Below are 25,035 nucleotides of genomic sequence, written 5' to 3' on the forward strand. Positions count from 1 at the left end.
AACAACACATTTATTGGCAGAAAAGTTATTTTTGTCCATTACAACATGCATTTGTTGTTTTGACTTCCATACACACATGTCTAGTACGTAATGGTATCTTTAATGATGATTCAGTACAAAACCTGGTGATATTTTTTATTAAACAAGTCAACCAATTTTATTAATATACAATGGCATATACGCAATTGAAGAATTCTCTGTTGTCAAAACAGAAAGAGTGTTGGTATTTGTTACAACTAACTCATTTTTCATACCATTATATATATATATATATATATATATATATATATATATATATTAAAAACAAAGATTGCAAGACTTACCAAGCGGGAAAGCGCCGGCAGACAGGCACATGAACAAAACACACAAACACACACACAGAATTACGAGCTTTCGCAACTGGCAGTTGCTTCGTCAGGAAAGAGGGAAGGAGAGGGAAAAATGAAAGGATGTGGGTTTCCCGCTTGGTAAGTCTTGGAATCTTTGTTTTTAATATATTTTTCCCATGTGGAAGTTTCTTTCTGTTTTATATATATATATAAAACTAAAATCATTACATGTATCAGAATAATGATATTGTAGTGTCATTGGAAAAATTATCAACGATTTTGAACTTTCACATTTGAAGAATGGTATGATTTTCTTATTTCAGCAGGAAATGCGAGTGATAATTGTGGTTGCTTCTGTGTTATGCTGCCCTGCAAAAATTCTCTCACTGACTAATAAAGAGGCAGTTATTACAGATATTTGCTATACTTGAATTGTATTTTGTAGAGCTCCTATTCCCTTTAATAAAAGTACGTAATTTTTCAGATGAAAAGGCTTGCAGATCAAAATATCTGTCTTGCTTTCTAGAACACTAGATTATCTGGTATTGCATGTTCATCAAAATACTGTTGTATTTATTGTGGCAAAATAAGCACAGAAAAATCATAGAAACCTTATCTTTCATTTTCTAAAATAGACATAATGTTCCCCAAAGACTTTTTGAAAAATGTTGATACATAAAACTAGATTTTTCTCAATGATATTTTAGTGCAGATAGTTAATGATGCAAGAACAAAAAGATTAAAAAATACAAAAAATTCAGAATCCCATATTTGCCATGTAAAATAATGCCTCATCGATTAAATGATGTTATAATTTGTGATTCACAGACCAGACTCTTAAGAGTGGAAGAGTTTTAAGCTGACTTAAGTTCTAATGGGCCAGTCTTAAAACTTATTCTTTTGCTGTTATAATAAACATTCTACACATGCTTTTCTTGAATTCATTACTAACTTTACTACGCCATCTCTCTCATCCTCAGAGCCCTTCTCTTGTATTTCATTTCGTCAATCTTATGTCTTCCATTGCACTTATTAGTGGTCATGTGTCTCCTGTTATTAATGTTGTTAACCTTTAGGTATTGCAGAAGATGAGTTTTATTTCTGTTTTTTAAAATGTGTGTTAAGCTGTTAGGTTTGAAATATTCTTAAAACATTCACCAGAGAAATACTTTCATTGAACATAATATGTTGTAACATTTTCAAGAATGAGAACTATTTTTCATTCAACTTGTATTTAAACATTTTTAAAACAGGTATTATCATTACCTTTATAATTTAATTTATACACTGACAGTTCCAAATTTAAAGTAAAAATCAGTGTATATTTATGTCATTATTACCAATTTTTGTGGCTTATAATGTTAATATGTTTCAGGATCTAACTGGAATTGAAGACATGTCTGTCTGCCGCGATGTGCTGCAACGACATGCTTGGGACTTAGAGGTGTCAGTACAGGAACAACTCAACATGCGTGAGGGCCGACCGTCAGTCTATTCTCGGGATAGGGAACCTCCAGACTTGGTGCAGTCCCCACCACCTGTCAATGAATCACGCATCAGTCAATTTTTCTTCTCAACACCTGCCCCTGCAAGAGGCAGTCGTGGCATTTTATCTTATATTGTCTCACTTTTCTTCAGAATATGCTATGATACAGTAGCAACCTTTTTGCGGTTTACATTTGGCTTTATAAGGCCAGATCCAAGGAGATGTAAGTACTTGTGTTTTGCTTTGTATTATGTTATAAAAAATTGATTGTTTTCAGCCGAGAGAGAGAGAGAGAGAGAGAGAGAGAGAGAGAGAGAGAGAGAGAGAAAGAAAGAGAGAGAGAGAGAGAGAGAGAGAGAGAGAAGAATGCGGAACTGGGGAGAACAACCGGAGGTAGTATGGGGTCCACAATAAAGAAACAGTAATAGAAAGAGGTCTGAGATAGAAACAAAGAGCTGAACATAATACAGGGTGACATAAAGTCCAGGAACACTTTCAATTATTTACTGCACAAGAACCAAACATTGTACATTTGTCATACATATGTCATTCTGAAGAGAAACCGTGAAAGCTGTTGGTTTTCGTCTTCTTCTTCTTCTTCTTTTTAAATACTGCCACAGCGTAGTTCAATAATTTACCGATAGTCGGCCATAGTCGCAAACGTGGCGAGTTCAGCTGCGGAGCGAGCTTTCTGTGTGTTGGTGTTCGATAAAACCAAGTGTGCTACAGCTGTTCAGTGGATGTTTAGACATAAGTATTGTAAGGAGCCACCAACAAGGAAGGCCATTTACCACTGCCACAACAAATTCGTTACAGTGGGTTGCTCATGCCTGACAAAGAGAAGCGCATCTCCCAGTGTGGCTGAAGTGAATTTAAAGCACATACGAGAGACATTCATAAGGAGTCCAAAGGAATTGGTGCGTTGTGCATCCATTGAACTTGAAGTGGCTCCATTGACAGTGTGGAAAGTCCTGCGACAGAAGCTGTCTATGAAACCTTTGAAATTGGAGCTAGTGAAGAAGCCCAATGACGATGACAGAGACAAGTGTTTTGAATTTTGTTCGCCGTTACAACAATTGAATGAGGATGGGGATGGTATCGTTGATCGCTTAATTTTTAGTGACGAAGCCATTTTTCACACTAATGGGAAAGTGAACAGGTATAATTGTCGAATCTGGGATACAAAGTATCAACATGAAAGCATAGATTTTGAGTGTGATTCCCCAAAGGTAAATGTTTTTTGTGCCATGCCATGTAAAAAACTGTACGGGCCATTCTTCTTCATCAAGAGCACTGTCACTGGATATTCCTACTTAGACACATTGCTGCAATGGATGATGCCTCAAATGCAATCGGACTCTTCATTCATCTTTCAGCAGGATGGGGCTTCACCCTATTTTCATCGTGAAGTTCGTGTGTACCTGAACACGGAGCTGCTGCATCGATGCATCAGCCATGCTACTGAAGGGGACAGCTGTTTTGTGAACTAGCCTCCCTGATCACCAGATCTCACTCCGCATGACTCTTTTCTGTGGGGACACATTAAAGATCTGGTTTGTATACCACCTCTACCATGTGATGTAGCAGAGCTCCGGGAGAGAATACAGGAAGCGACTGCCACAATCGACGATGCCATGCTTCGACAGGTATGGCAAGAATTCGATTGCCATTTGGCGTCTGCCGGGTTGCTCTTAGTTGACATATCGAATGTTTGTAAAAAGCTTCTCTTGAAAATGCAATATGTGTGACATCTGTACAATGTTTAGTTCTTGTGCAATAAATAATTGAAAGTGTTCCCAGACTTTATGTTCACCCTGTACAATGGGAACAGAGCACTCGGTAAATAATTTCTCAGGTATCCCTGAAATTGGAAAACTCCTACACAAAATCCTTCACATATCACCACAGTGATTTCCACGGCCTTCTCAGCATTTGATGTAAAATTGGACCAAGTTATAGCATTCATATTCCAGTCAGCCATAATCAGATTGTTCAGCCTGCGAAAAGACTTTCCACGACACATATCAGCCACCCCCTGTTGCAAATATTTCATACTATTGTCAATGACAACATCACGTTTTGATAGCATCTAAATTGTAAATCTGCTGTGTTGCCTTAACAGTTATTTTGTGTGAGAGTGACTACTTTTAGGAATAGCTAGTTTCAAACTACCGGAAAGATTTGCCAAATATGCAGTGCTAGCACTACAAGTACGAGGTCTGTTCAAAAAAATTCTGGAGAATTCGTAGTTTCATGCCAGTGCTGTGTTGGAGCGAAATGCTGTTGGCATCCCTGCACACACGCCTTTGGTTAGTGTGTAACTTCAGAAGTTTCATTGTTGTATGTCTGTTAGTTATTGTTCAGTGCTGTCTTGAGGAGAATATCGTGTCACACAGTTTGGGAATTTCAAGATTGGAGAGTTAGCGGAGTAAAGTGTCTGCATTAGATTTTGCATGAAACTTGAGAAAACTGGTACAGAGACACACCAAATGATGCAGGAGTGAAGTTAATGAGAGCTCTTGTTCAGGATGCCCTTCGAAGTCAACCAATAATGCTTGTGTCTTGAACATCAATGAAATTGTGTGCCCTAACCAAAGACTGACTGTCCAAGAGATTGCAGAACTCTGTAACATTTCAGTTGGATCATGTCATGTAATCCTGACACTGCATCTTCAAATGCATCATATTGCTGCCAAGTTCATCCCATGGCTCATGAGTCAAGAGCAGAAAGACCTTTGCCTTGAAATTGTTCAAGATATTTTGGATCACACAAATGAGAATAAGATGTTCCTTAAGAGAATCATAACTGATTATGAGACATGGGTCTACAATTAGGATGTTAAGGACCAAGGTTCAATCTTCACAGTCGGTTGGGAAAGGTCCTCCAAGGCCAAAATAGCCTTGTCAGTTCAGGTCAAATGTCAAAGCCATGCTGTTGGTTTCCTTTGACTTTGAAAGATTAGTTCATCATGAATTGGTGCCACAGGGCAATCTGTTAATCAATTGTACTATTGGGATGTGTTGTGATGCCTGTGAAAAAATGTGAGAAGGAAACGGCCTGAAATGTGGCAAGAAAATTCATGACTCTTGCATCACAATAACACACTCTTGCAGTCATCCCTGTTGGTGCGTGACTGTTGCACAAAAAATAAAATCACTGTGCTGCCTCATCCTTTGTACTCTCCAGACTTGGACCCTGCTGATTTTTTTTTTCTTTTTCTATGATTATTATTTCCAATATTGAAAACCCCATTGAAAGGATGAAAATTTGCAATGGTAGTTGAGATAAAAGAAAATTCAGAGACGCTGCTTCATGCAGCCCAGCAAGAGGCATACCAAGACTGCTTCCAGAAGTGGAAACGGCATTGAAAGCAGTGTATCAATAGTGGAGGAGACTATTTTGAGGGAGACCATAAGTAAAAGGTAAATGTAGAAAAATTTTATGGACGAAGTCCCAGAATTTATTGAACAGACTTCATATTTCATTTTTACTTATGTGAACCTCTTTATTGTACTTTTAATTGAAAGGATGATTAAATAATTATACTTACAGGAATTAATACAGCCCAGTAATAGTTTCATATTGGCAATGATAGCAGCAACAATACCATAAGAGTGTAAGAGAGCAATAGATCATTCCACACTACCACACAACTTTTTATAGTACTTTTAACTTTTACTCTCCTTTTCCTTTCTTTTCCTCCTTTAGTACGTTTCCAGTAAATAGATGTTGATTCCTGTCTTCAGGTCTGTAGTCCGACTGTGGGCATTTGTAAGTAGCTCAGTGGCTAATTGCTTTCAAACTCCCACCAAAATTTCAGCCTGAAAATGGGTCAAGAATGGAAAAAAAACCCACAAAAGTTGGACCTTTTTTGGGGGGTTTTTCACTTATAACTCTGAAGTGATACAATTTTTGGAAAAGTTTACTATTCATGCAAATAAAAAGAATAAAATTCCCCCCAGAATAGGTCTGAGTAGCTTTTTTCATCTTACCCACCATAAGGCATGTAGCACATCTTCAAGTTAAAGTAATTTCTAGCACCACCACGAAAACCCAATTCCTCAATATATAGGAAAACACCGGTATACAGGCACCATAAAATAACATACAAACACACACACACAAAATTTCTAGCTTTCGCAACCAACGGTTGCTTCTTCAGGAAAGAGGGAAGGAGAGGGAAAGACGAAAGGATGTGGCTTTTAAGGGAGAGGGTAAGGAGCGGAAAGACTTACCTTAGGGGGGGAAAAAGGACAGGTGTACACTTGCGCACGCACACACGCACACACACACACACACACACACACACACACACACACACACACACACACACACACACACACATATCCATCTGCACATACACAGACACAAGCAGACATTTGTAAAGGCAAAGTGTTTCGGCAGAGATGTCAGTCGAGGCGGAAGTACAGAGGCAAAGATGTTGTGCAAAGACAGATGAGGTATGAGCGGCAGCAACTTGAAATTAGCGGAGTTTGAGGCCTGGCGGATAACGAGAAGAGAGGATATACTGAAAGGCAAGTCCCCATCTCCGGAGTTCTGACAGGTTGGTGTTAGTGGGAAGTATCCAGATAACCTGGACGGTGAAACACTGTGCCAAGATGTGCTGGCCGTGCACCAAGGCATGTTTAGCCACAGGGTGATTCTCATTAGCAACAAACACTGTCTGCCTGTGTCCATTCATGCGAATGGACAGTTTGTTGCTGGTCATTCCCACATAGAAAGCTTCACAGTGTAGGCAGGTCAGTTGGTAAGTCATGTGGGTGCTTTCACACATGGCTCTGCCTTTGATCGTGTACACCTTCCGGGTTACAGGACTGGAGTAGGTGGTGGTGGGAGGGTGCATGGGACAGGTTTTACACTGGGGGCAGTTACAAGAGTAGGAGCCAGAGGGTAGGGAGGGTGGTTTGGGGATTTCATAGGGATGAACTAAGAGGTTACGAAGGTTAGGTGGACGGCGGAAAGACACTCTTGGTGGAGTGCGGAGGATTTCTTGAAGGATGGATCTCATTTCAGGGCAGGATTTTAGGAAGTCGTATCCCTGCTGGAGAGCCACATTCAGAGTCTGATCCAGTCCCGGGAAGTATCCTGTCACAAGTGGGGCACTTTTGGGGTTCTTCTGTGAGAGGTTCTGGGTTTGAGGGGATAAGGAAGTGGCTCTGGTTATTTGCTTCTGTACCAGGTCGGGAGGGTAGTTGCGGGATGCGAAAACTGTTTTCAGGTTGTTGGTGTAATGGTTCAGGGATTCCAGATAGGAGCAGATTCGTTTGCCACGAAGACCTAGGCTGTAGGGAAGGGACTGTTTGATATGGAATGGGTGGCAGCTGTCATAATGGAGGTACTGTTGCTTGTTGGTGGGTTTGATGTGGACGGACGTGTGCAGCTGGCCATTGGACAGATGGAGGTCAACGTTAAGGAAAGTGGCATGGGATATGGAGTAGGTCCCGGTGAATCTGATGGAACCAAAGGAGTTGAGGTTGGAGAGGAAATTCTGGAGTTCTTCTACACTGTGAGTCCAGATCATGAAGATGTCATCAATAAATCTCTACCAAACTTTGGGTTGGCAGGCCTGGGTAACCAAGAAGGCTTCCTCTAAGTGACCCATGAATAGGTTGGTGTATGAGGGGGCCATCCTAGTACCCATGGCTGTTCCCTTTAATTGTTGGTATGTCTGGCCTTCAAAAGTGAAGAGGTTGTGGGTCAGGATGAAGTTGGCTAAGGTAATGTGGAAAGAGGTTTTAGGTAGGGCGGCAGGTGATCGGCGTGAAAGGAAGTGCTCCATTGCAGCAAGGCCCTGGACGTGCGGAATATTTGTGTATAGGGAAGTGGCATCAATGGTTACAGGGTTCGTTTCTGGGGTAACAGATTGGGTAAGGATTCCAGGAGTTCGAGAAAGTGGTTGGTGTCTGATGAAGGATGGGAGACTGCATGTAATGGGTTGAAGGTGTTGATCTAAGTAGGCAGAGATACGTTCTGTGGGGGCTTGGTAACCAGCTACAATGGGGCAGTCGGCATGATTGGGTTTGTGAATTTTAGAAAGTAGGTAGTAGGTAGGGATGCGGGGTGTCAGTGGGGTCAGGAGGTTGATGGAGTCAGGTGAAAGGTTTTGTAGGTGGCTTCAGGTTCTGAGGTTTCCTTGAAGCTCTGCCTGGACGCCAGGAATGGGTTTACCTTGGCAAACTTTGTATGTAGTGTTGTCTGAAAGCTGACGCAGTCCGTCAGCCAAATAATCCCGACAATCAAGTACCACGGTCGTGGAACCCTTGTCCGCCGGAAGAATGATGATGGATCAGTCAGCCTTCATATCACGGATAGCCTGGGCTTCAGCTGTGGTGATGTTGGGTGTAGGATTAAGGTTTTTCAAGAAGGATTGAGAGGCACGGCTGGAAGTGAGAAATTCCTGGAATGTTTGGAGAGGGTGATTTTGAGGAAGAGGAGGTGGGTCCCGCTGTGACGAAGTACGGAACTGTTCCAGGCAGGGTTCAATCTGGATAGTGTCTTGGGGAGTTGGATCATTAGGATTAGGATTTATTTTCTTCATGGCAAAGTGATATTTCCAGCAGAGGGTACAAGTGTAGGACAGTAAATCTTTGATGAGGGCTGCTTGGTTGAATCTGGGAGTAGGGCTGAAGGTGAGGCCTTTGGATAGGACAGAGGTTTCGGATTGGGAGAGAGGTTTGGAGGAAAGGTTAACTACTGAATTGGGGTGTTTTGGTTCCAGATTGTGTTGATTAGAATTGAGAGGTTTTGGGGGGAGATGAGCTGGAAGGGGGAGATTGAGTAGATGGGAGAGACTGGGTCTGTGTGCAATGAGAGTAGGTGGAGGTTTGCTGGAAAGGTTGTTGAGAGTGAGTGAGTTGCCTTTCCGGAGGTGGGAAACCAGGAGATTGGATAGTTTTTTTGAGGTGGAGGGTGGCATGCTGTTCTAATTTGCGGTTGGTCTGTAGGAGGGTGCTCTGAACAGCTGGTGTGGATGTGGGAGAGGAAATATTGAGGACTTTTATTAAGGATCGTAGTTGACAGGTGTGTTCATTTGCTGAGTTGATGTGCAGGTGAAGGATTAGGCGGGTGAGGGCTATATATTGTTCAGTTTGGAACTGGTGTAGGGACTGATGGAAAGAAGGGTTACAGCCAGAGATGTGAACTTCAAGTGTGAGGCCTTTGAGGGTAATGCCAAATGTCAGACAAGCCTGAGAAAATGAAATGTGGGAGCGTAATCTGGCTTGGGCGATGGCATGTTTGCGGAGGAAATGTATATAAAACTTAATAGGGTCGTTGTGGGGATGTTGTTGTCATGGTTACATGGTAGTAGAAGGTGGAAAGTGTAACATGAAGCTGAAATGAAAATGAAAATAAAAAATTTGGGGAGAGATAAAGGGGAACTAGAAAGCAACTGGAGATCTGGTGTGAAGAAAGTTGAAAAAGTGTTGGTTAAAGCTAAGCTATGTTGATCCTGTGGTGAACTTAGGTTGGTAAACAACGATGTGCACAAAGGTTAGGTGGTTGTGTTGCCTCCAAAACACGTTATAGGGGATGGAGAAATTCAGAAAAACTTCGAAAAAAACTGCATGTAAATGTATTAAAAGGAATGGTTTTGTGGTGCCATGTTATGAAAATGAGGCTCAGCCCTACTCCCAGATTCAACAAAACAGCCCTCGTCAAAGATTTACTGTCCTACGCTCGTACTCTCTGCTAGAAATATCACTTTGCCACGAAGAAAAATAATCCTAATCCTACTCCCAATGATCCAACTCCCCAAGACACTATCCAAATTGAACCCTGCCTGGAACAGTTCCGTCCTCCGTCACAGCGGGAGGTGTACACGATCAAAGGCAGAGTCATGTGTGAAAGCACCGACATGATTTACCAATTGACCTGCCTACACTGTGAAGCTTTCTATGTGGGAATGACCAGCAATAAACTGTCCATTCGCATGAATGGACACAGGCAGACAGTGTTTGTTGGTAATGAGGATCACCCTGTGGCTAAACATGCCTTAGTGCACGGCCAGCACATCTTGGCACAGTGTTACACCGTCCGAGTTATCAGTATACTTCCCACTAACACCATCCTGTCAGAACTCCGGAGATGGGAACTTGCCCTTCAGTATATCCTCTCTTCTGAATATCCGCCAGGCCTCAACCTCCGCTAATTTCAAGTTTCCGCCGCTCATACCTCACCTGTCATTCAAAAACATCTTTGCCTCTGTACTTCTGCCTCGACTGACATCTCTGCCCAAACTCTTTGCCTTTACAAAGGTCCGCCTGTGTCTGTGTATGTGTGGATGGAAATGTGTGTGTGTGTGTGTGTGTGTGTGTGTGTGTGTGTATACCTGTCCCTTTTTCCCCCTAAGGTAAGTATTACTGCTCCCGGGATTGGAATGACTCCTTACCCTCTCCCTTAAAACCCACATCCTTTCGTCTTTCCCTCTCCTTCCCTCTTTCCTGATGAAGTAACCATGTGTTGCGAAAGCTTGAATTTTATGTGTGTGTTTGTGTTTGTTAGTGTCTCTATCAACATACCAACGCTTTCGTTTGGTAAGTTGAAAGATGTTGTGACTTACCAAATGTGAAAGCGCTGGTGGAATTTTTCTTTCTTTCTTTCTTTCTTTATATATCTAAAAACAAAGATGATGTAACTTACCAAACAAAAGCGTTGGTATGTTGATAGAGACACTAACAAGCGCGCACACACAAAATTCAAGCTTTCGCAACCCACGGTTGCGTCATCAGGAAAGAGGGAAGGAGAGGGAAAGACAAAAGGATATGGGTTTTAAGGGAGAGGGTAAGGAGTCATTCCAATCCCGGGAAAAGGGATAGGTATACACCCGCGCACGCTCCCCCCCCCCCCCCCCCTCCCCCCCCCCCCCCACACACACACACACACACACATATCCATCTGCACATATACAGACAGAAGCAGACATATGTAAAGGCAAAGAGTTTGGGCAGAGATGTCAGTTGAGGCGGACGTACAGAGGCAAAAATTAGCAGAGGTTGTGGCCAGGTGGGTAACGGGAATATAGATATAAACACACACACACACACACACACACACACACACACACACACACACACACACTTTACTGTCATTTCTTGTTAACAATATTACCTTATTCCCAAGAATAAGCAGCTTTCACTCAGTTAATACTAGACAGAAATCCAATCTACATTTGAATTGCACTTCCGTGACCCTTCCTTCCTTGACTCTCATATAGAAAAGCGTGCAGTATACTGTTGCACCCATTTTCAGTAAGCTACCACAAGAATCCAAAAGTCTTAGCAGTAATCCACCCGCTTGCAAATTGCAACTGAAATGTTCCTCGTGGGTCACTCCTTCTATTCTGTCTAGGAGTTCCTTGAAAATTTAAGCTCATTTTTGTGTTATATTGTTAATTGTCTTCTTTTGGGTTCATAATCATTTTTTTTTAAATCTGTTATTACTTTTATGTTTTAATTTCATGTTCTGACACATTCCATGACCTTGGACATTTGTTCCTCAATTTGGTCCTGTGGAACTAAATGTGTAAAATTAAAAAGAATTATACAGGTGCACCAGACAGGGAGAAGGCAGACTAATATTATAGCATGTGATATGCAGCACTTGTTTCATCCACATATTCCTTTTTTGCAGATATCACTGATCCTGTTGGTGATGTACTTAAATTTATAAATTCCTTTGAAGAAAAATATGGATCAAGGCATCCAGTGTTTTATCAAGGAACATACAGCCAGGCACTGAATGACGCTAAGCGAGAGCTTCGTTTCCTTCTAATATACTTGCATTGTGAAGATCATCAAGATACCGACAATTTCTGTAGGTATGCTGCTGCACTTATAGAGGACTTCAATGTGTTTACATACACAAAAGTATAGAGCTATTGTAATACAGTCCTAATTTTTGTGAATATTTTCAAACTTGGTACTCATTGTGTTTTTATTTTTACTTTCCCCATCTTTGAGTCTAGCATATTTTGCACTTTCGATCATTGGAAAATCCAAAAATGGAATAACATACTTCAGTACAAATATGTTGTTTTGGGGCTCCACCACAGAGGGCTATCTATCCCCCTCCCCACCACATGCCTTCTCATTATTCCCCGACTACCCACCCCAGTAGATTGCCGCTCACACCAGATGCAGTTGGGCCTTAGTGCCTGTAGACATTAGTCGTGAGTGACACTTAGCACTTTGTCATACATAGACTTGCACAATTATAATGAACAATTAATTCGTATTTGTTGTAGAGTTTTTAAATGTGAGAAGATATAAGAACCTGGAAACTTTCTTTGCTTTCTAGGAACACATTATCAGACATGGAGGTTGTGACGTACATTAATACAAATATGTTGTTTTGGGGCTGCTCTGTGACCACCCCAGAGGGCTATCGAGTGTCTCAGGCATTACGAGAAAATGGCTACCCGTTTCTGGCAGTAATTTGTCTTCGGGAAAACAGAATGACTGTTGTTGGGAGGTGAGTTTTGTATGGAGTACTTTTAATTTTTTTTCTCAGTTGTACAGATTATTTTCATTTTGTGCAGTGTGGTTATGGCTGATGGTCTGCATAACTTATTATAATGGTTAATGGTTACTTCACCAGAGTAAATGTGCTTGTCTAACTGTGCATATGTGACATAAAAAATATAAAGAAACCTCCACATGAGAAAAAAAATATTAAAAACAAAGATTCCAAGACTTAACCAAGCAGGAAAGCGCCGGTAGATAGGCACAATAAAAAAACACACAAACACAAAATTTCGAGCTTTCGCAATCGGCGGTTGCTTCATCAGGAAAGAGGGAAGGAGAAAGAAAGATGAAAGGATGTGGGTTTTAAGGGAGAAGGTAAGGAGTCATTCCAATCCCGGGAGCGGAAAGATTTACCTTAGGGGGAAAGAAGGATAGGTATATATTCGCGCATGCACGCGCCCACACACACACACACACACACACACACACACACACACACACACACACACACACACTCACACACAAAAGCAGACATATTTAAAGGCAAAAAGTTTGGGCAGTTTAGACATCTCTGCCCAAACTCTTTGCATTTAAGTATGTCTGCTTGTGTCTGTATATGTATGGATGAATGTGTGTGTGTGTGTGCGCGCGCGCGCACACAAGTATATACCTATCCTTTTTTCCCCCTAAAGTAAGTCTTTCTGCTCCCGGGATTGGAATGACTCCTTACCCTCTCCCTTAAAACCCACATCCTTTCATCTTTCCTTCTCCTTCCCTCTTTCCTGACGAAGCAACTGCCAGTTGCGAAAGCTCGAATTTTGTGTTTGTTTGTGTGTCTATCGACCTGCCAGCACTTTTGTTTGGTAAGTCACATCAACTTGGTGGCTCATTGGTGGGTCATGGATCCACATGCATACAATGCTGTATTTATTTATCAAGATGCTTAACATTTAAATGCACCAAAAATAAATACAAACTACATATGTTTAAAAAAATTACTTGATGCTTTCCTAAGAGACAGTCTTCATTTCTTACACGCTAACTTCATAAACTTAGACCAAATGGCACTTAGATCTAAAGTAGTAGTATTTCTGGCGGTTGAGAGTTTCGAGCAAGTTAATAAGAGATGGAACAGATCCCTCACGGTATACCAAAGAGGCCAGGACACTGTTGAAGAAGCAACGAGAAAAGCATACCAGATTTTTTAAAAAAAACATAAAATCTCCAAAATTGACAATGCCTCGTACAAGCTCGAAATTGAGCACTACAAATATTTTCACCCAACAAAACTCGTGTCTCAAAATCCGGCAGAAAATCCAAAGAGGTTCTGGTCTTTTGTAAAGTATACAGCAGCAAGACAAAATTTAACATTTTACTGTGGAACAGACACACTATTCTTTCAAATAAATGAAGTTAAGTTGTTAAAGTTGCAGGTGAACTGCATAGCAGCTGCAGCAATGTCATAAACAGGGCTCCAGCTGAATAAACAGTTTTTAATCAAGGACTCTACTACATAAATAGCTGACTGAGATGATTAGAGAGGATGCAGTGTAGCAGTCCTCATAAGAGACAGTAAAATCCATCACCAGATAGCCTTAAATTTTCACAATTTGCCATTGCAAGCTGTGGTGCCTAGATTGAATTAGGCATTACTCTGATATCTTATATGTTGTTGTCTATGGCACTATAAATTCCATCAAGGACTCTGACAGACGGTCAGTGGAAGGATTTGTTTCGACAAATAGCATCACTGTAAACAGGGTGAGTCACGTAAGACATTTTTATTTCAAGGCAGTTCCAGGTATGAAAACGAAGTTCTCAGCAATTGGTAATATTTGAACAGATAATGCTCTAAACTTTGGTATCAACAGATATATTAAAACATTTTTCTTTTTGTATATGGAACTTTTCATAATCCTTGTGATGTTACATGTGTAAATCCTTAAATCCTAAAGCGTTACAACTCTAATGAAAAACTTTATAGTATTACAGACTCTGTTAATATTATTAAACAAGGTTTATATCCGTTTTTGGCACATGCGGATGTACGAGTTCACACTCAGTATTCGTAGTGTTACATGTGGGCCGCCTTTGACATACGGTGGAAGGCCAATACCAGCTTCGAGGCTTTGACAAAAATCGCCACGCCACCCCAGTTTTGTGTATGTTTATTGTGTCATTCAGTCGAAACAAGATTTTCGCTGAGTGAAGGACATATTTTTGTTGGTTGTACTATTTTGTGATTTTTAGTGTATTTAATATATATATAATTTAATATTAGTAAATTATATTGAGCAAGCAGTGAAGGAAACAAAAGAAAAAATTGGAGTAGGTATTAAAATCCATGGAGAAGTAATAAAAACTTTGAGGTTTGCCGATGACATTGTAATTCTGTCAGAGACAGCAGAGGACTTGGAAGAGCAGTTGAACGGAATGGATAGTGTCTTGAAAGGAGGATATAAGATGAACATCATCAGAAGCAAAATGAGGATAATGAAATGTAGTCAAATTAAGTCGGGTGATGTTGAGGGAATTAGATTAGGAAATGAGACACTTAAAGTAGTAAAGGAGTTTTGCTATTTGGGGAGTAAAATAACTGATGATGGTCGAAGTAGAGAGAATATAAAATGCAGACTGGCAAAGGCAAGGAAAAGCGTTTCTGACGAAGAGAAATTTGTTAACAACCAGTATAGATTTAAGTGTCAGGACGTCGTTTCTGAAAGTATTTGTATGGAGTGTAGCCATGTTTGGAAGTGAAACATGGTCGATAAATAGCTTGGACAAGAAGAGAATAGAAGCTTTCGAAATGTGGTGCTACAGAAGAATGCTGAAGATTAGATCACATAACTAATGAGGAAGTATTGAATATGATTGGGGAGAAGAGAAGTTTATGGCACAACTTGACCAGAAGAATGTATCGGTTGGTAGGACATGTTCTGAGGCATCAAGGGATCACCAATTTAGTATTGGAGGGCAGCGTGGAGGGTAAAAATCGTAGAGGGAGACCAAGAGATGAATACACTAAGCCGATTCAAAAGGATGTAGGTTGCAGCAGGAACTGGGAGATGAAGAAGCTTGCACAGGGTGAGTAGCATGGAGAGCTGCATCAAACCAGCCTCAGGACTGAAGACCACAACAACAACAACAGTGTATTTAACAGATTTAAAATACGTAAAAAGGTGATTTAGTGTTCCTTAGCACAAACTATATGAAGTACGCTGTGCAGCTTGTGCTGATACAAATAAACAAAAAATATTAAATGCAGTTAACATGTTATGGTGAAGATCGAAAAGTAGGGACAGTGTTGAAAGAGAAGTGGATTTAAAAAAATCAAATAATTCCAAAGGAAACTGAAAAAACAGAAAGTGACACTCCCCCAAGCCCTTACACGCCCCCCCCCTCCCCCCCCCCACAAAAAAAAAAAAAAATCCCATTCCAAACATTCCTTCATCGTCCAAACCACCAAAACAACTTGAATCTGTGAACATAAAAGGGAATTAAAGTTTTGTATTTTAATATTTTGTTCTCCCATGCTAAAAATGTATTTAGCGTTACATGACAAATTGAAAAACAGAGCAACCTAGTCAGTTAAATTCAGTTGTTATTCACTTGCCATAAACCAAAGTTGATAACTGCACCTTCCTGTTTGCTTGTCCGGGGTAATTTCAAAGCATACAGGGTTGATTCAATGTGGTTTTCGTTATTGTGTAGCTGTATTTTTCAGGGTGATTTAGATACGTATTATGTGAAATGCCCAAATTCAACATTTTACATGTTTATTAAAAACAAAGATTCCAAGACTTACCAAGCGGGAAAGCGCCGGCAGACAGGCACATGAACAAAACACACAAACACACACACAGAATTACGAGCTTTCGCAACTGGCAGTTGCTTCGTCAGGAAGGAAGGAAGGAGAGGGAAAAATGAAAGGATGTGGGTTTTAAGGGAGAGGGTAAGGAGTCATTCCAATCCCGGGAGCGGAAAGACTTCCCTTAGGGGAAAAAAAGGACAGGTGTACACTCGCACACACACACACACACACACACACACACACACACACACACACACACACATCCATCTGCACATACACAGACACAAGCAGACAGAAATATGTCTGCTTGTGTCTGTGTATGTGCAGATGGATATGTGTGTGTGTGTGTGTGTGTGTGTGTGTGTGTGCGAGTGTACACCTGTCCTTTTTTTCCCCTAAGGGAAGTCTTTCCGCTCCCGGGATTGGAATGACTCCTTACCCTCTCCCTTAAAACCCACATCCTTTCATTTTTCCCTCTCCTTCCTTCCTTCCTGACGAAGCAACTGCCAGTTGCGAAAGCTCGTAATTCTGTGTGTGTGTTTGTGTGTTTTGTTCATGTGCCTGTCTGCCGGCGCTTTCCCGCTTGGTAAGTCTTGGAATCTGTGTTTTTAATATATTTTTCCCATGTGGAAGTTTCTTTCTGTTTTATTTACATTTTACATGTTTACTTTTAATTGCAAGAAGAAACAAGACGTAGCAGAAGACACTAAAGATATTATTATAAAATCAGGTGAAAGCCAGTTACTTGAAACAGTACCTATACCATAGTCTAGTCAGAACACTTTTAGGAATAAAATTGTAGTAAACAATCTGAACTCAATAGCTTGCTGTTAGTATGAGACGCTGGCATACAACAGATGAAGCAACAAAAAAAGACAGAAAATTCAATGTTAAAAAAAACACACTGAAGATCAGCACAATGGAATGACAAAAGAAAGTTGTGATTCTAAAAATTTGTGAAATTAATTCCTGCATAGCAGCAGGTCTCAAAATTCAAAATACAATTGTTTGACACAGAGTAGAAGAAAATCAGCTCAGTTTACTTAAAAGAGATTGCAGTTTTTAGTGGCACAGCTGATGAGAGATGTCACACTGAAATTAGGAGGTGTTGCAAAATGTTGGACGACTTACCATCCGAACTGTGTAAACAATGCTGTACTAGCAGTTGATCGGATTATACTTAAGATTCCTTCCCAGCTGAGTCAATACAGAGGAAGGAAAAAAATACTTGGTAACTCTTCCTTGTATATTGTGCAATCCAGACTCTGTGCTGTGTGGAAAGTATAAATATGTGAAATTGTGTACAGCTACAATGAGAAATCTTGAATCTTTAGTTTTTGGCCTGGTGAAGTATTATTTTGATAAAGCCTATGATACAGTAGGTATTACAGCAGCAATTGCTCAAGCACCAATATTAATATACCTTGAGTGCTGTCTAAAATTACTGGCTCATGATTTTATGGTTGCTGAAAAACATAAACTTATTCCCTTTGTTTATGCTGGCATTATAATAAAGCAGGATGATGAAGAGAAACCTGAGGCTGATTTGCACTGTGGGCCTACATTTCTAGTGGAAAACTTCTTCCTCTAATGCAGAGACTCGTGCCAAGACGTACATAGACTTTCTAAATTACCTGCTTTCAAAAAGTTTGTGAGAAGGATTTCTAAAACTCATGTTTATTTTTATTTGCTTATGCTGATTCCAACAAAAAAATTCATTTGTACATTTTAAATGATTTTGATTGATGTTATTTGCATTGCCACAAATGCTTCAGAAAGAACTACATTTAATAGAGTGGAGTGATAAATGGTGCTTCTTAGTCATGAACTTAATGGCGTTGTATTAAAATATTACAATTTTGCTTCACATATTGATTCCAGTAATCAAACTACTGACTTAGATCAACAAAAATGGAACTTTAAGATTCCAGGCATTGCATTGACTAATATTTGGAGCCAATTGCTCATTGACAATGTTCCTATGGTTGCTGAATAGGTTGTGCCAACAGACATCAGACTGGATATTTCACAGGCTAGGACATTGAAAAATGATGCTACTTGGTAAGCAAATCATGTACGTAAATCACAATATTTTTTACAAATCGTAAAATGAGAGATTGTCACGTGTTGTGGTGTGTGATGATCTAGCATGTGGTGGTTATTGTGAGATGGGTTTTTACTACCATCTGTTTTGATTAAACAGACTTCAGGTGTGTTTGCACTCATAGGAAATTTGCTCCACTGTTACAACAACTATCTTTGGATCTCTGAACATCTACACATTTGAAGCAATTTCCATATGATGGCTGTTGCTCCAGTGTCGAGGCATACTCATTTAAACTATCGTGTAGCATCTGTGGGCTATATTTTCCATAGTACAAAGCCACTAACCAATCATGTAAGAGCCAACAAGAGGTTTTGTCCATCACGAAGATTCATCCTCGGAGAATTGCCGCTAGGCATGTCAGGAAAGTTCTCTGTTTGATGAGCAGTGACAATGCTATGTGCTTGTATGAGGAAGATGTGGACTCATAGTGTGTTCCTAATGGTATCCAAATCAAGAAAAGTGACTGCTGTGCCAGTAATAAATATGAGGATGCATCAAATATAAATGGATATTTTTTCCCTGAAGATCAGCATTGGTAGAACCGGGCCTGCACTTCTAGTATTGTTAGGTGTGGCCGTTAGGAGTAGGGATAGGTGGCTGTTATATACTTCCACCCTTCGTCAATAATTCTCACAATGTCTGAACAACAGATGCACCTCTCCATTGCACATTGCATAATTATAAAAGTTCTTGCTCATGACTGAATTCAAGCAACAGCAATTTTTCTGAGATTCACTGCACAGTTTGATGATCAATAATTGTCAAGCACATGTGCGTTTGCCTCTCATAGAGTGTTAGAGGAAGGACAAGAGCAGAAACGTGATTGCCATCCTTGGATCATCATTAAAGATGAAAACATTAATGCAGTTCAAGACATTCTTGAAGATGATTGGTGGGCAAGAGTATCAGATCAGTATGTCCAAAAATCATGAAATTCCTGTGACATTATTTGTGGATGGCACCTACGACGTAGATATAAGGTCAGCTGTGATTTTTGTATATGGAACTATGTATGGCACGTGCTTACTTCTGGCGCATCAGGTGGGACTTAGTAAAACTGTTTCAAAAGTGTGTACCTTTCCAGGTTTTTGTGGAAACAACTTCAGTTTCATCAGGCAGTTTTCCATTTATGGCTTCCCTGTGCTACTTATTAGTCAAAGCCAAAACAGAAATGTCAGTCCTTCATACTTCATAATAATAAACAGCACTATACATGGAAAAAAAGAAACTTGTATTAACTTTCTTATATTGCATAAAGAAAGGAACACCTGACCTGAATGATTCTTAAAGGTAAAACACCTGCTGTCAGACAAATGTGCCTATAGATACTACTTGAAACTGTTATTAGATGAAATACACATTTCAATAAAGTGTACATTTTATACAGAATGACTAACGACGTCACCCAGAAAATAAGTGCTTTCCTTAATGAAACATTGTTTTACACTTCACTTAACCATGTACTCACAATGTTTACCATTGACTGCAAAGAACATTTGCAATTGCTGTTCGAGAGGTAGGTGCACAGATGAAAATACATTGGACGATACGCTGTTGTGAGCCGTGGCAGTTTGATGGTGCATATTTTCAAGCGTAGTTGGAGCTTCACAATGGACTGCATCTTCTATTTCTTCGCATAAAAAGAAATTGAGAAGAGTCAAATCAGGGGACCTGGCTAGCCATTGTGCTACACCATTCCAGTCTATCCAACTTTTCGTTCACTTACAATAGAAGAAGAGTTAGCTGGTCAGCTGTCATGTTTTAACCACATCCTCTCTAGCTCATCATGTGGTACCTCTTCTAGAAGAACAGGTAGAATGTTTGTAAGACAGTATGCACATGTATATCTGTTTGATACCCCTGGGGATGAACCTAGGTTCCACTGTGGAATTTCATGTTAGCCAGCACTGAATTTCAGCTGTACAGTAGTGTATGTTACATAAATTTACATTACCTCAGTTCGTAAGTGTTGCTTCGTGACTAAAGAGTACATGTTGGAAAAACATAGTACCAGTTTGTCTATTTTGTGGCAGATGATAAGGCTGGAATTTATGTCGATGCTAGATGCGAATGACACTCATTTGGCTGATCCCTCATTCCTTGACAACACATCTTGTACTACATGCGAACTGATGAGTGACATAGCCATAAGAGTGCTCTGTCAGTGCACTGACAGCTGCAGTATTCATCCTCATTTTATGTTATTATAAGTGACCTAATAATTCATGCCAATACCGGTGCAAGAGACAGTGATGGTCAGGTTAGATATCACTATTATGCCATACCATTGTGACAGCATTTCTTTAACATTCTCCATTTAAAAGTAGTATGTCTAACTCTTCCTCTTTGGTGTGTTGTCTGTGTGCAAGGAATGTTGAAGCAGAAATGACATGCCAGTAGTCCTGCAGTGTACACAAGTAAACAGCTAAAAGGCCTGATAAAATGATTTAACTTGACATGAGCATGTTTACAGTGCAATAGTCAATTCTGGTTGACTTGCCATTCAATTTTAGACTATATCTCGGATTCCTTTGTGAAGGGTTTCAGCTTCAAAATTAACAAGCATTGTATCAATGTACTCATCTTTTCATGTGCTTTTGAATTTTTTTTAAGTACATCATTCTCTTTAATAAAAACATACTTGATTCAGTATGTCACTCAACATGAAAGTTATATTCTTTTATGACATAACAAGAGTACATGCCACTTATCATTCCATCATTTGTTGAAAATGTCGATTCAATATCTGGAACCATTCACAACATGAAAGGGGTGTTATGTATCACGTGACTCACCTTGTATATTATGCAGACACTATAAGGCTCACAGTGTCAATTGGGGCTGCACACATAATGACATAATGGGCGAATCTGTCCTTGCATTGTTGAATAATAAGTCACTGACTTTTATGAATGGAAGCTCCCCATCAACAGTTATCATTCATTCCTGGTAGATGCAAATCTTCTTTAGGCGTATCACTATGCTCTCCTTACATTGCCCTGTCTCTGGAAAGTACTCCATGATACTATATGATCAGATCATTACCCTATACTTATGAGGATCAGTTGAGAGTATGGTCACTGTAAGCATACAAATCCCACAGCTGGATGGGTTGTTAGAAAATCAAATTGAGAACATTAACAAGAAATTATAATGCAGGAAATAAATAAAAATTGCAATATTACCAAGGAAGTGGGAAATACCTCTCACTAATGAAGTGAGCAGGTAATAGAAGACTCCTCCAAGAATAAGCAACAATAAAGGCAAATGATCTGCAGTTGTTTTTGCTGGAACATAGATTGCTTCAGGGCCATATCAAGGAGAACATTAACTCTATTGTATTATGGAAAGACACCATTGTTGGAAATTTTTTAAATCGCAAGCAAACAGAAGCAACAACAAAAAAGTTTTTAAGGCTTGTAAGATACAAAACTGGATTCAGTGTTGAGAGTCCATATGAAAAAATACCAACATGATTTTTTAGAATGGGAGATTAAATGGAGAATTAATTAAGAGACAAATGCTTTTATTAGAGCCATTCTTGGACAGAATTCCACCAGTTTGAACTCATAACAAAGATCTCTCTTGGCCGATTGTTATTAAGCACAACAAAGGTGTTTACTTTAATTGAAATGAAGCAGAACATGAATTACATATCCCTTTTACAGAACAAGAATTGATTAAAGCTTTAAAAAAATTCACCCATCTCAGCACCAGGTATCGATGCAATACATTCTAGCACGATCCTAATTTGACACAGGAGACATTTTCTACACTACAAAGGGTTTTCAATGAAGTACAAATGAGTGGTTCAGTGCCACAAGAATTCCGATTCTTCAACCAAAGAAAAATCCTCTTATCTCATTCTCCAATAGACCAATAACCCTAACTATATGTATATCAAAGATGCTTGAAAGAATGGTTAACACAGAACAGAATATAATGGTGGATGGAGAGAAATAACGCTCCTTCCATGACCTACAACGGATTTTAGAAAGGAAAGAGTTCTCTTGGCAATGTATTCAGCAGATATTTGTGAACGGATGTTTCTAGTTTTGAGTACTCTGTGATATAGCTGGAAGTTGTGACAGTGTGAGAAATAACAGTATTGGAAAGAAACCTTGTTTCAACCAGATTACATCTTTAACTTGTCTGTGGAACTAAATCTTTGCTGTCAGTAAGAAGTATCTATGTTAAGTGTCACGGAAATACCATCGGGCCTCTAGTAGTTGATAGTGATCTCCCTCAGGGAGCCACACTGAGTTCTCTTCTGTACATAATGTACATGTGAGATCTTTAGAATTGTTTGTAACTGAGTGTGTCTACCGTACAGTTCACCGATGACATTTGTTGGTATTTGACACAGGAAAAGAAATTACAAATCGTGCTTGTCAAACCTTAGAATTTGGCTGAAGGAGACTGGCCTGGAGATAACAATGGAAAAATTCATGGTAGTTACTTTTGTTCAAAAAAAAAAGAGTTCTACATTGCATCTATAATATGACACTTGGTGGAATAAATATACCGTTCATGACTCATGTAAAGTTGCTATGCATGAGAATCGATAGAAACAAAGATGAATGCACTGAGATGTGTGGCTGGCACATGGTAAGAAACTCTGCCCAATACTCATCTTACTTGTAGCATCAGTCGTGGATAATTGATGCGTGTTTTAGTATGATGGGGAAATAAATTTAATATCCAGACAGACAGATCATAGTACCATTGTATTCAAATTTGCACTGGAGCCATGCTGTCCACTCCTACAAATGATTTTGTTAAGACAGGGGCTACCACCCAGTAACTGAAGAGAAAAACTCGCAGATACATTCATTTTGAAGCAAATATCACTGGCAGCACACCCTTTCATCAACTGATTAATGAAATATTCACCAGACATCTAAAAGTATAATTATTTCACTGGAAGTAAAAGAAAGCCACTGATTATGAAAGCTCTCAAATAGTGGACGTGGTGTGAAAATAAAATAAAGAAATACAAAATTTTACCAGAATGTATAGCCCGATTCAGCTACCGAGATAGAGATATACTAATCTTTGATAACATCAACAGCATAAAGCTTCTCCAAACTCGAAGGCTGAAATCTATCAACATCCTGAAATCAACAAAGATGTATATGAATGGATCTAAGACTGTGTACACTGGCAAAGCAGGATGCACAATATACAGCTGTGCAGAAAATTGTCAAACGCTGAATTCCATACCTAACAAAGCCATCACAATTAGGAAAACATTAATATAGCATGTTGTTCTCAATGGAGAGACGTCTACAGACATTAAAGCAAACTCTGGCGTGCCACAGGGGAGTGTTATGGGACCATTGCTTTTCACAATATATATAAATGACTTAGTAGATAGAGTCGGAAGTTCCATGCGGCTTTTCGCGGATGATGCTGTAGTATACAGAGAAGTTGCAGCATTAGAAAATTGCAACGAAATGCAGGAAGATCTGCAGCGGATAGGCACTTGGTGCAGGGAGTGGCAACTGGCCCTTAACATAGACAAATTTAATGTATTGTGAATACATAGAAAGAAAGATCCTTTATTGTATCATTATATGATAGCGGAACAAACACAGGTAGCAGTTACTTCTGTAAAATATTTGGGAGTATGCATGCGGAACAATTTGAAGTGGAATGATCATATAAAATTAATTGTTGGTAAGGCAGGTGCCAGGTTGAGATTCATTGGGAGAGTCATTAGAAAATGTAGTCCATCAACAAAGGAGGTGGCTTACAAAACATTCGTTCAACCTATACTTGAGTAATGCTCATCAGTGTGGGATCCGTACCAGGTCGAGTTGATAGAGGAGATAGAGAAAGAAGAGAGGCGCTCTGCATCGCAGTGTAGCTTGCTGTCTAGGTTTTGAGAGGGTGCATTTCTATATGAGGTATCGAATATATTGCTTCCCCCTACTTATAACTCCCAAGGACATCACGAATGTAAAATTAGAGAGATTCGAGTGCGCACGGAGGCTTTCCGGCAGTTGTTCTTCCCGCAAACCTCATGCAACTGGAACAGGGAAGGGAGGTAATGCAGTGGCATGTAAAGTGCCCTCTGACACACACTGTTTGGTGGCTTGCAGAGTATAAATGTAGATGTAGATATGAAGATCTTGCACACAAAGTTGTATGGTGATATTAAATGCCTCCCAACATGTACTAAAAAGTCTCAAAAAGCCAAAAGGAACAAAAGTACATCACTTATAATTTAGATGTTTTTAAAGTAGTCATTGCAGATAAGCAAGTTGGAATAATAACAAATTTCTTGTGGATTCAAGGGCACTGTGGCATCTTTCATAATGGAATAGTAGACAACTTAGTGAACCAAGCAATGAATTAAGTTGAAATCATACATAATAAAGAGTACCTTACCAAGAAATGCTGAGCAATGAAAAAGCAAGAAATGACTGGCAGACACAGTGGGATTCGACAAGAATTTCAAAAAGAGTGCACTGTGGCCCATGGAGCTTACAGTAGAATTATCTCTTTGCTTTACCAACTGAAATAGAAGCAAACAATTTATAATACTGGTTTAAGCACTTAAATCAGTGCAAATTTCCAACCCACCTGGTTTGAATAAGATTGAAGGGCTCGTTATGTGATTTTTGCAGTGAAGAGGAGACGTGAACCATCTACAATTCTTGCATACCAAATATAAGATGCAAAAAAAAAAAAAAAAAAAAAAAAAAAAAATTATCTGAGCATTAATTAATGCAAATGTTCCACTTCCAACATTGGCTTTAGTGTTGCAATCAACCCAAAACAGTGAACTATTATTACATTTGGATAAAAAGGG

At 39.6% G+C, this 25,035-nt stretch overlaps 1 protein-coding gene across 1 annotated transcript in view; it reads left to right on the forward strand.

Moving 5' to 3' along the window:
• LOC126365934 (FAS-associated factor 2) overlaps nt 1-25,035 on the forward strand; it is a 105,284-nt gene that overhangs the window by 35,160 nt on the left and 45,089 nt on the right. The window contains exons 2-4 of the mRNA XM_050008704.1: nt 1,705-2,038; nt 11,468-11,654; nt 12,134-12,307. Coding sequence (XP_049864661.1) covers nt 1,705-2,038; nt 11,468-11,654; nt 12,134-12,307 — 695 coding nt within the window. The remainder of the gene's footprint in view (nt 1-1,704; nt 2,039-11,467; nt 11,655-12,133; nt 12,308-25,035) is intronic.

This window comes from Schistocerca gregaria, chromosome 4 (genome assembly GCF_023897955.1).
Source record: "Schistocerca gregaria isolate iqSchGreg1 chromosome 4, iqSchGreg1.2, whole genome shotgun sequence".
Classification (NCBI taxonomy): domain Eukaryota; kingdom Metazoa; phylum Arthropoda; class Insecta; order Orthoptera; family Acrididae; genus Schistocerca; species Schistocerca gregaria.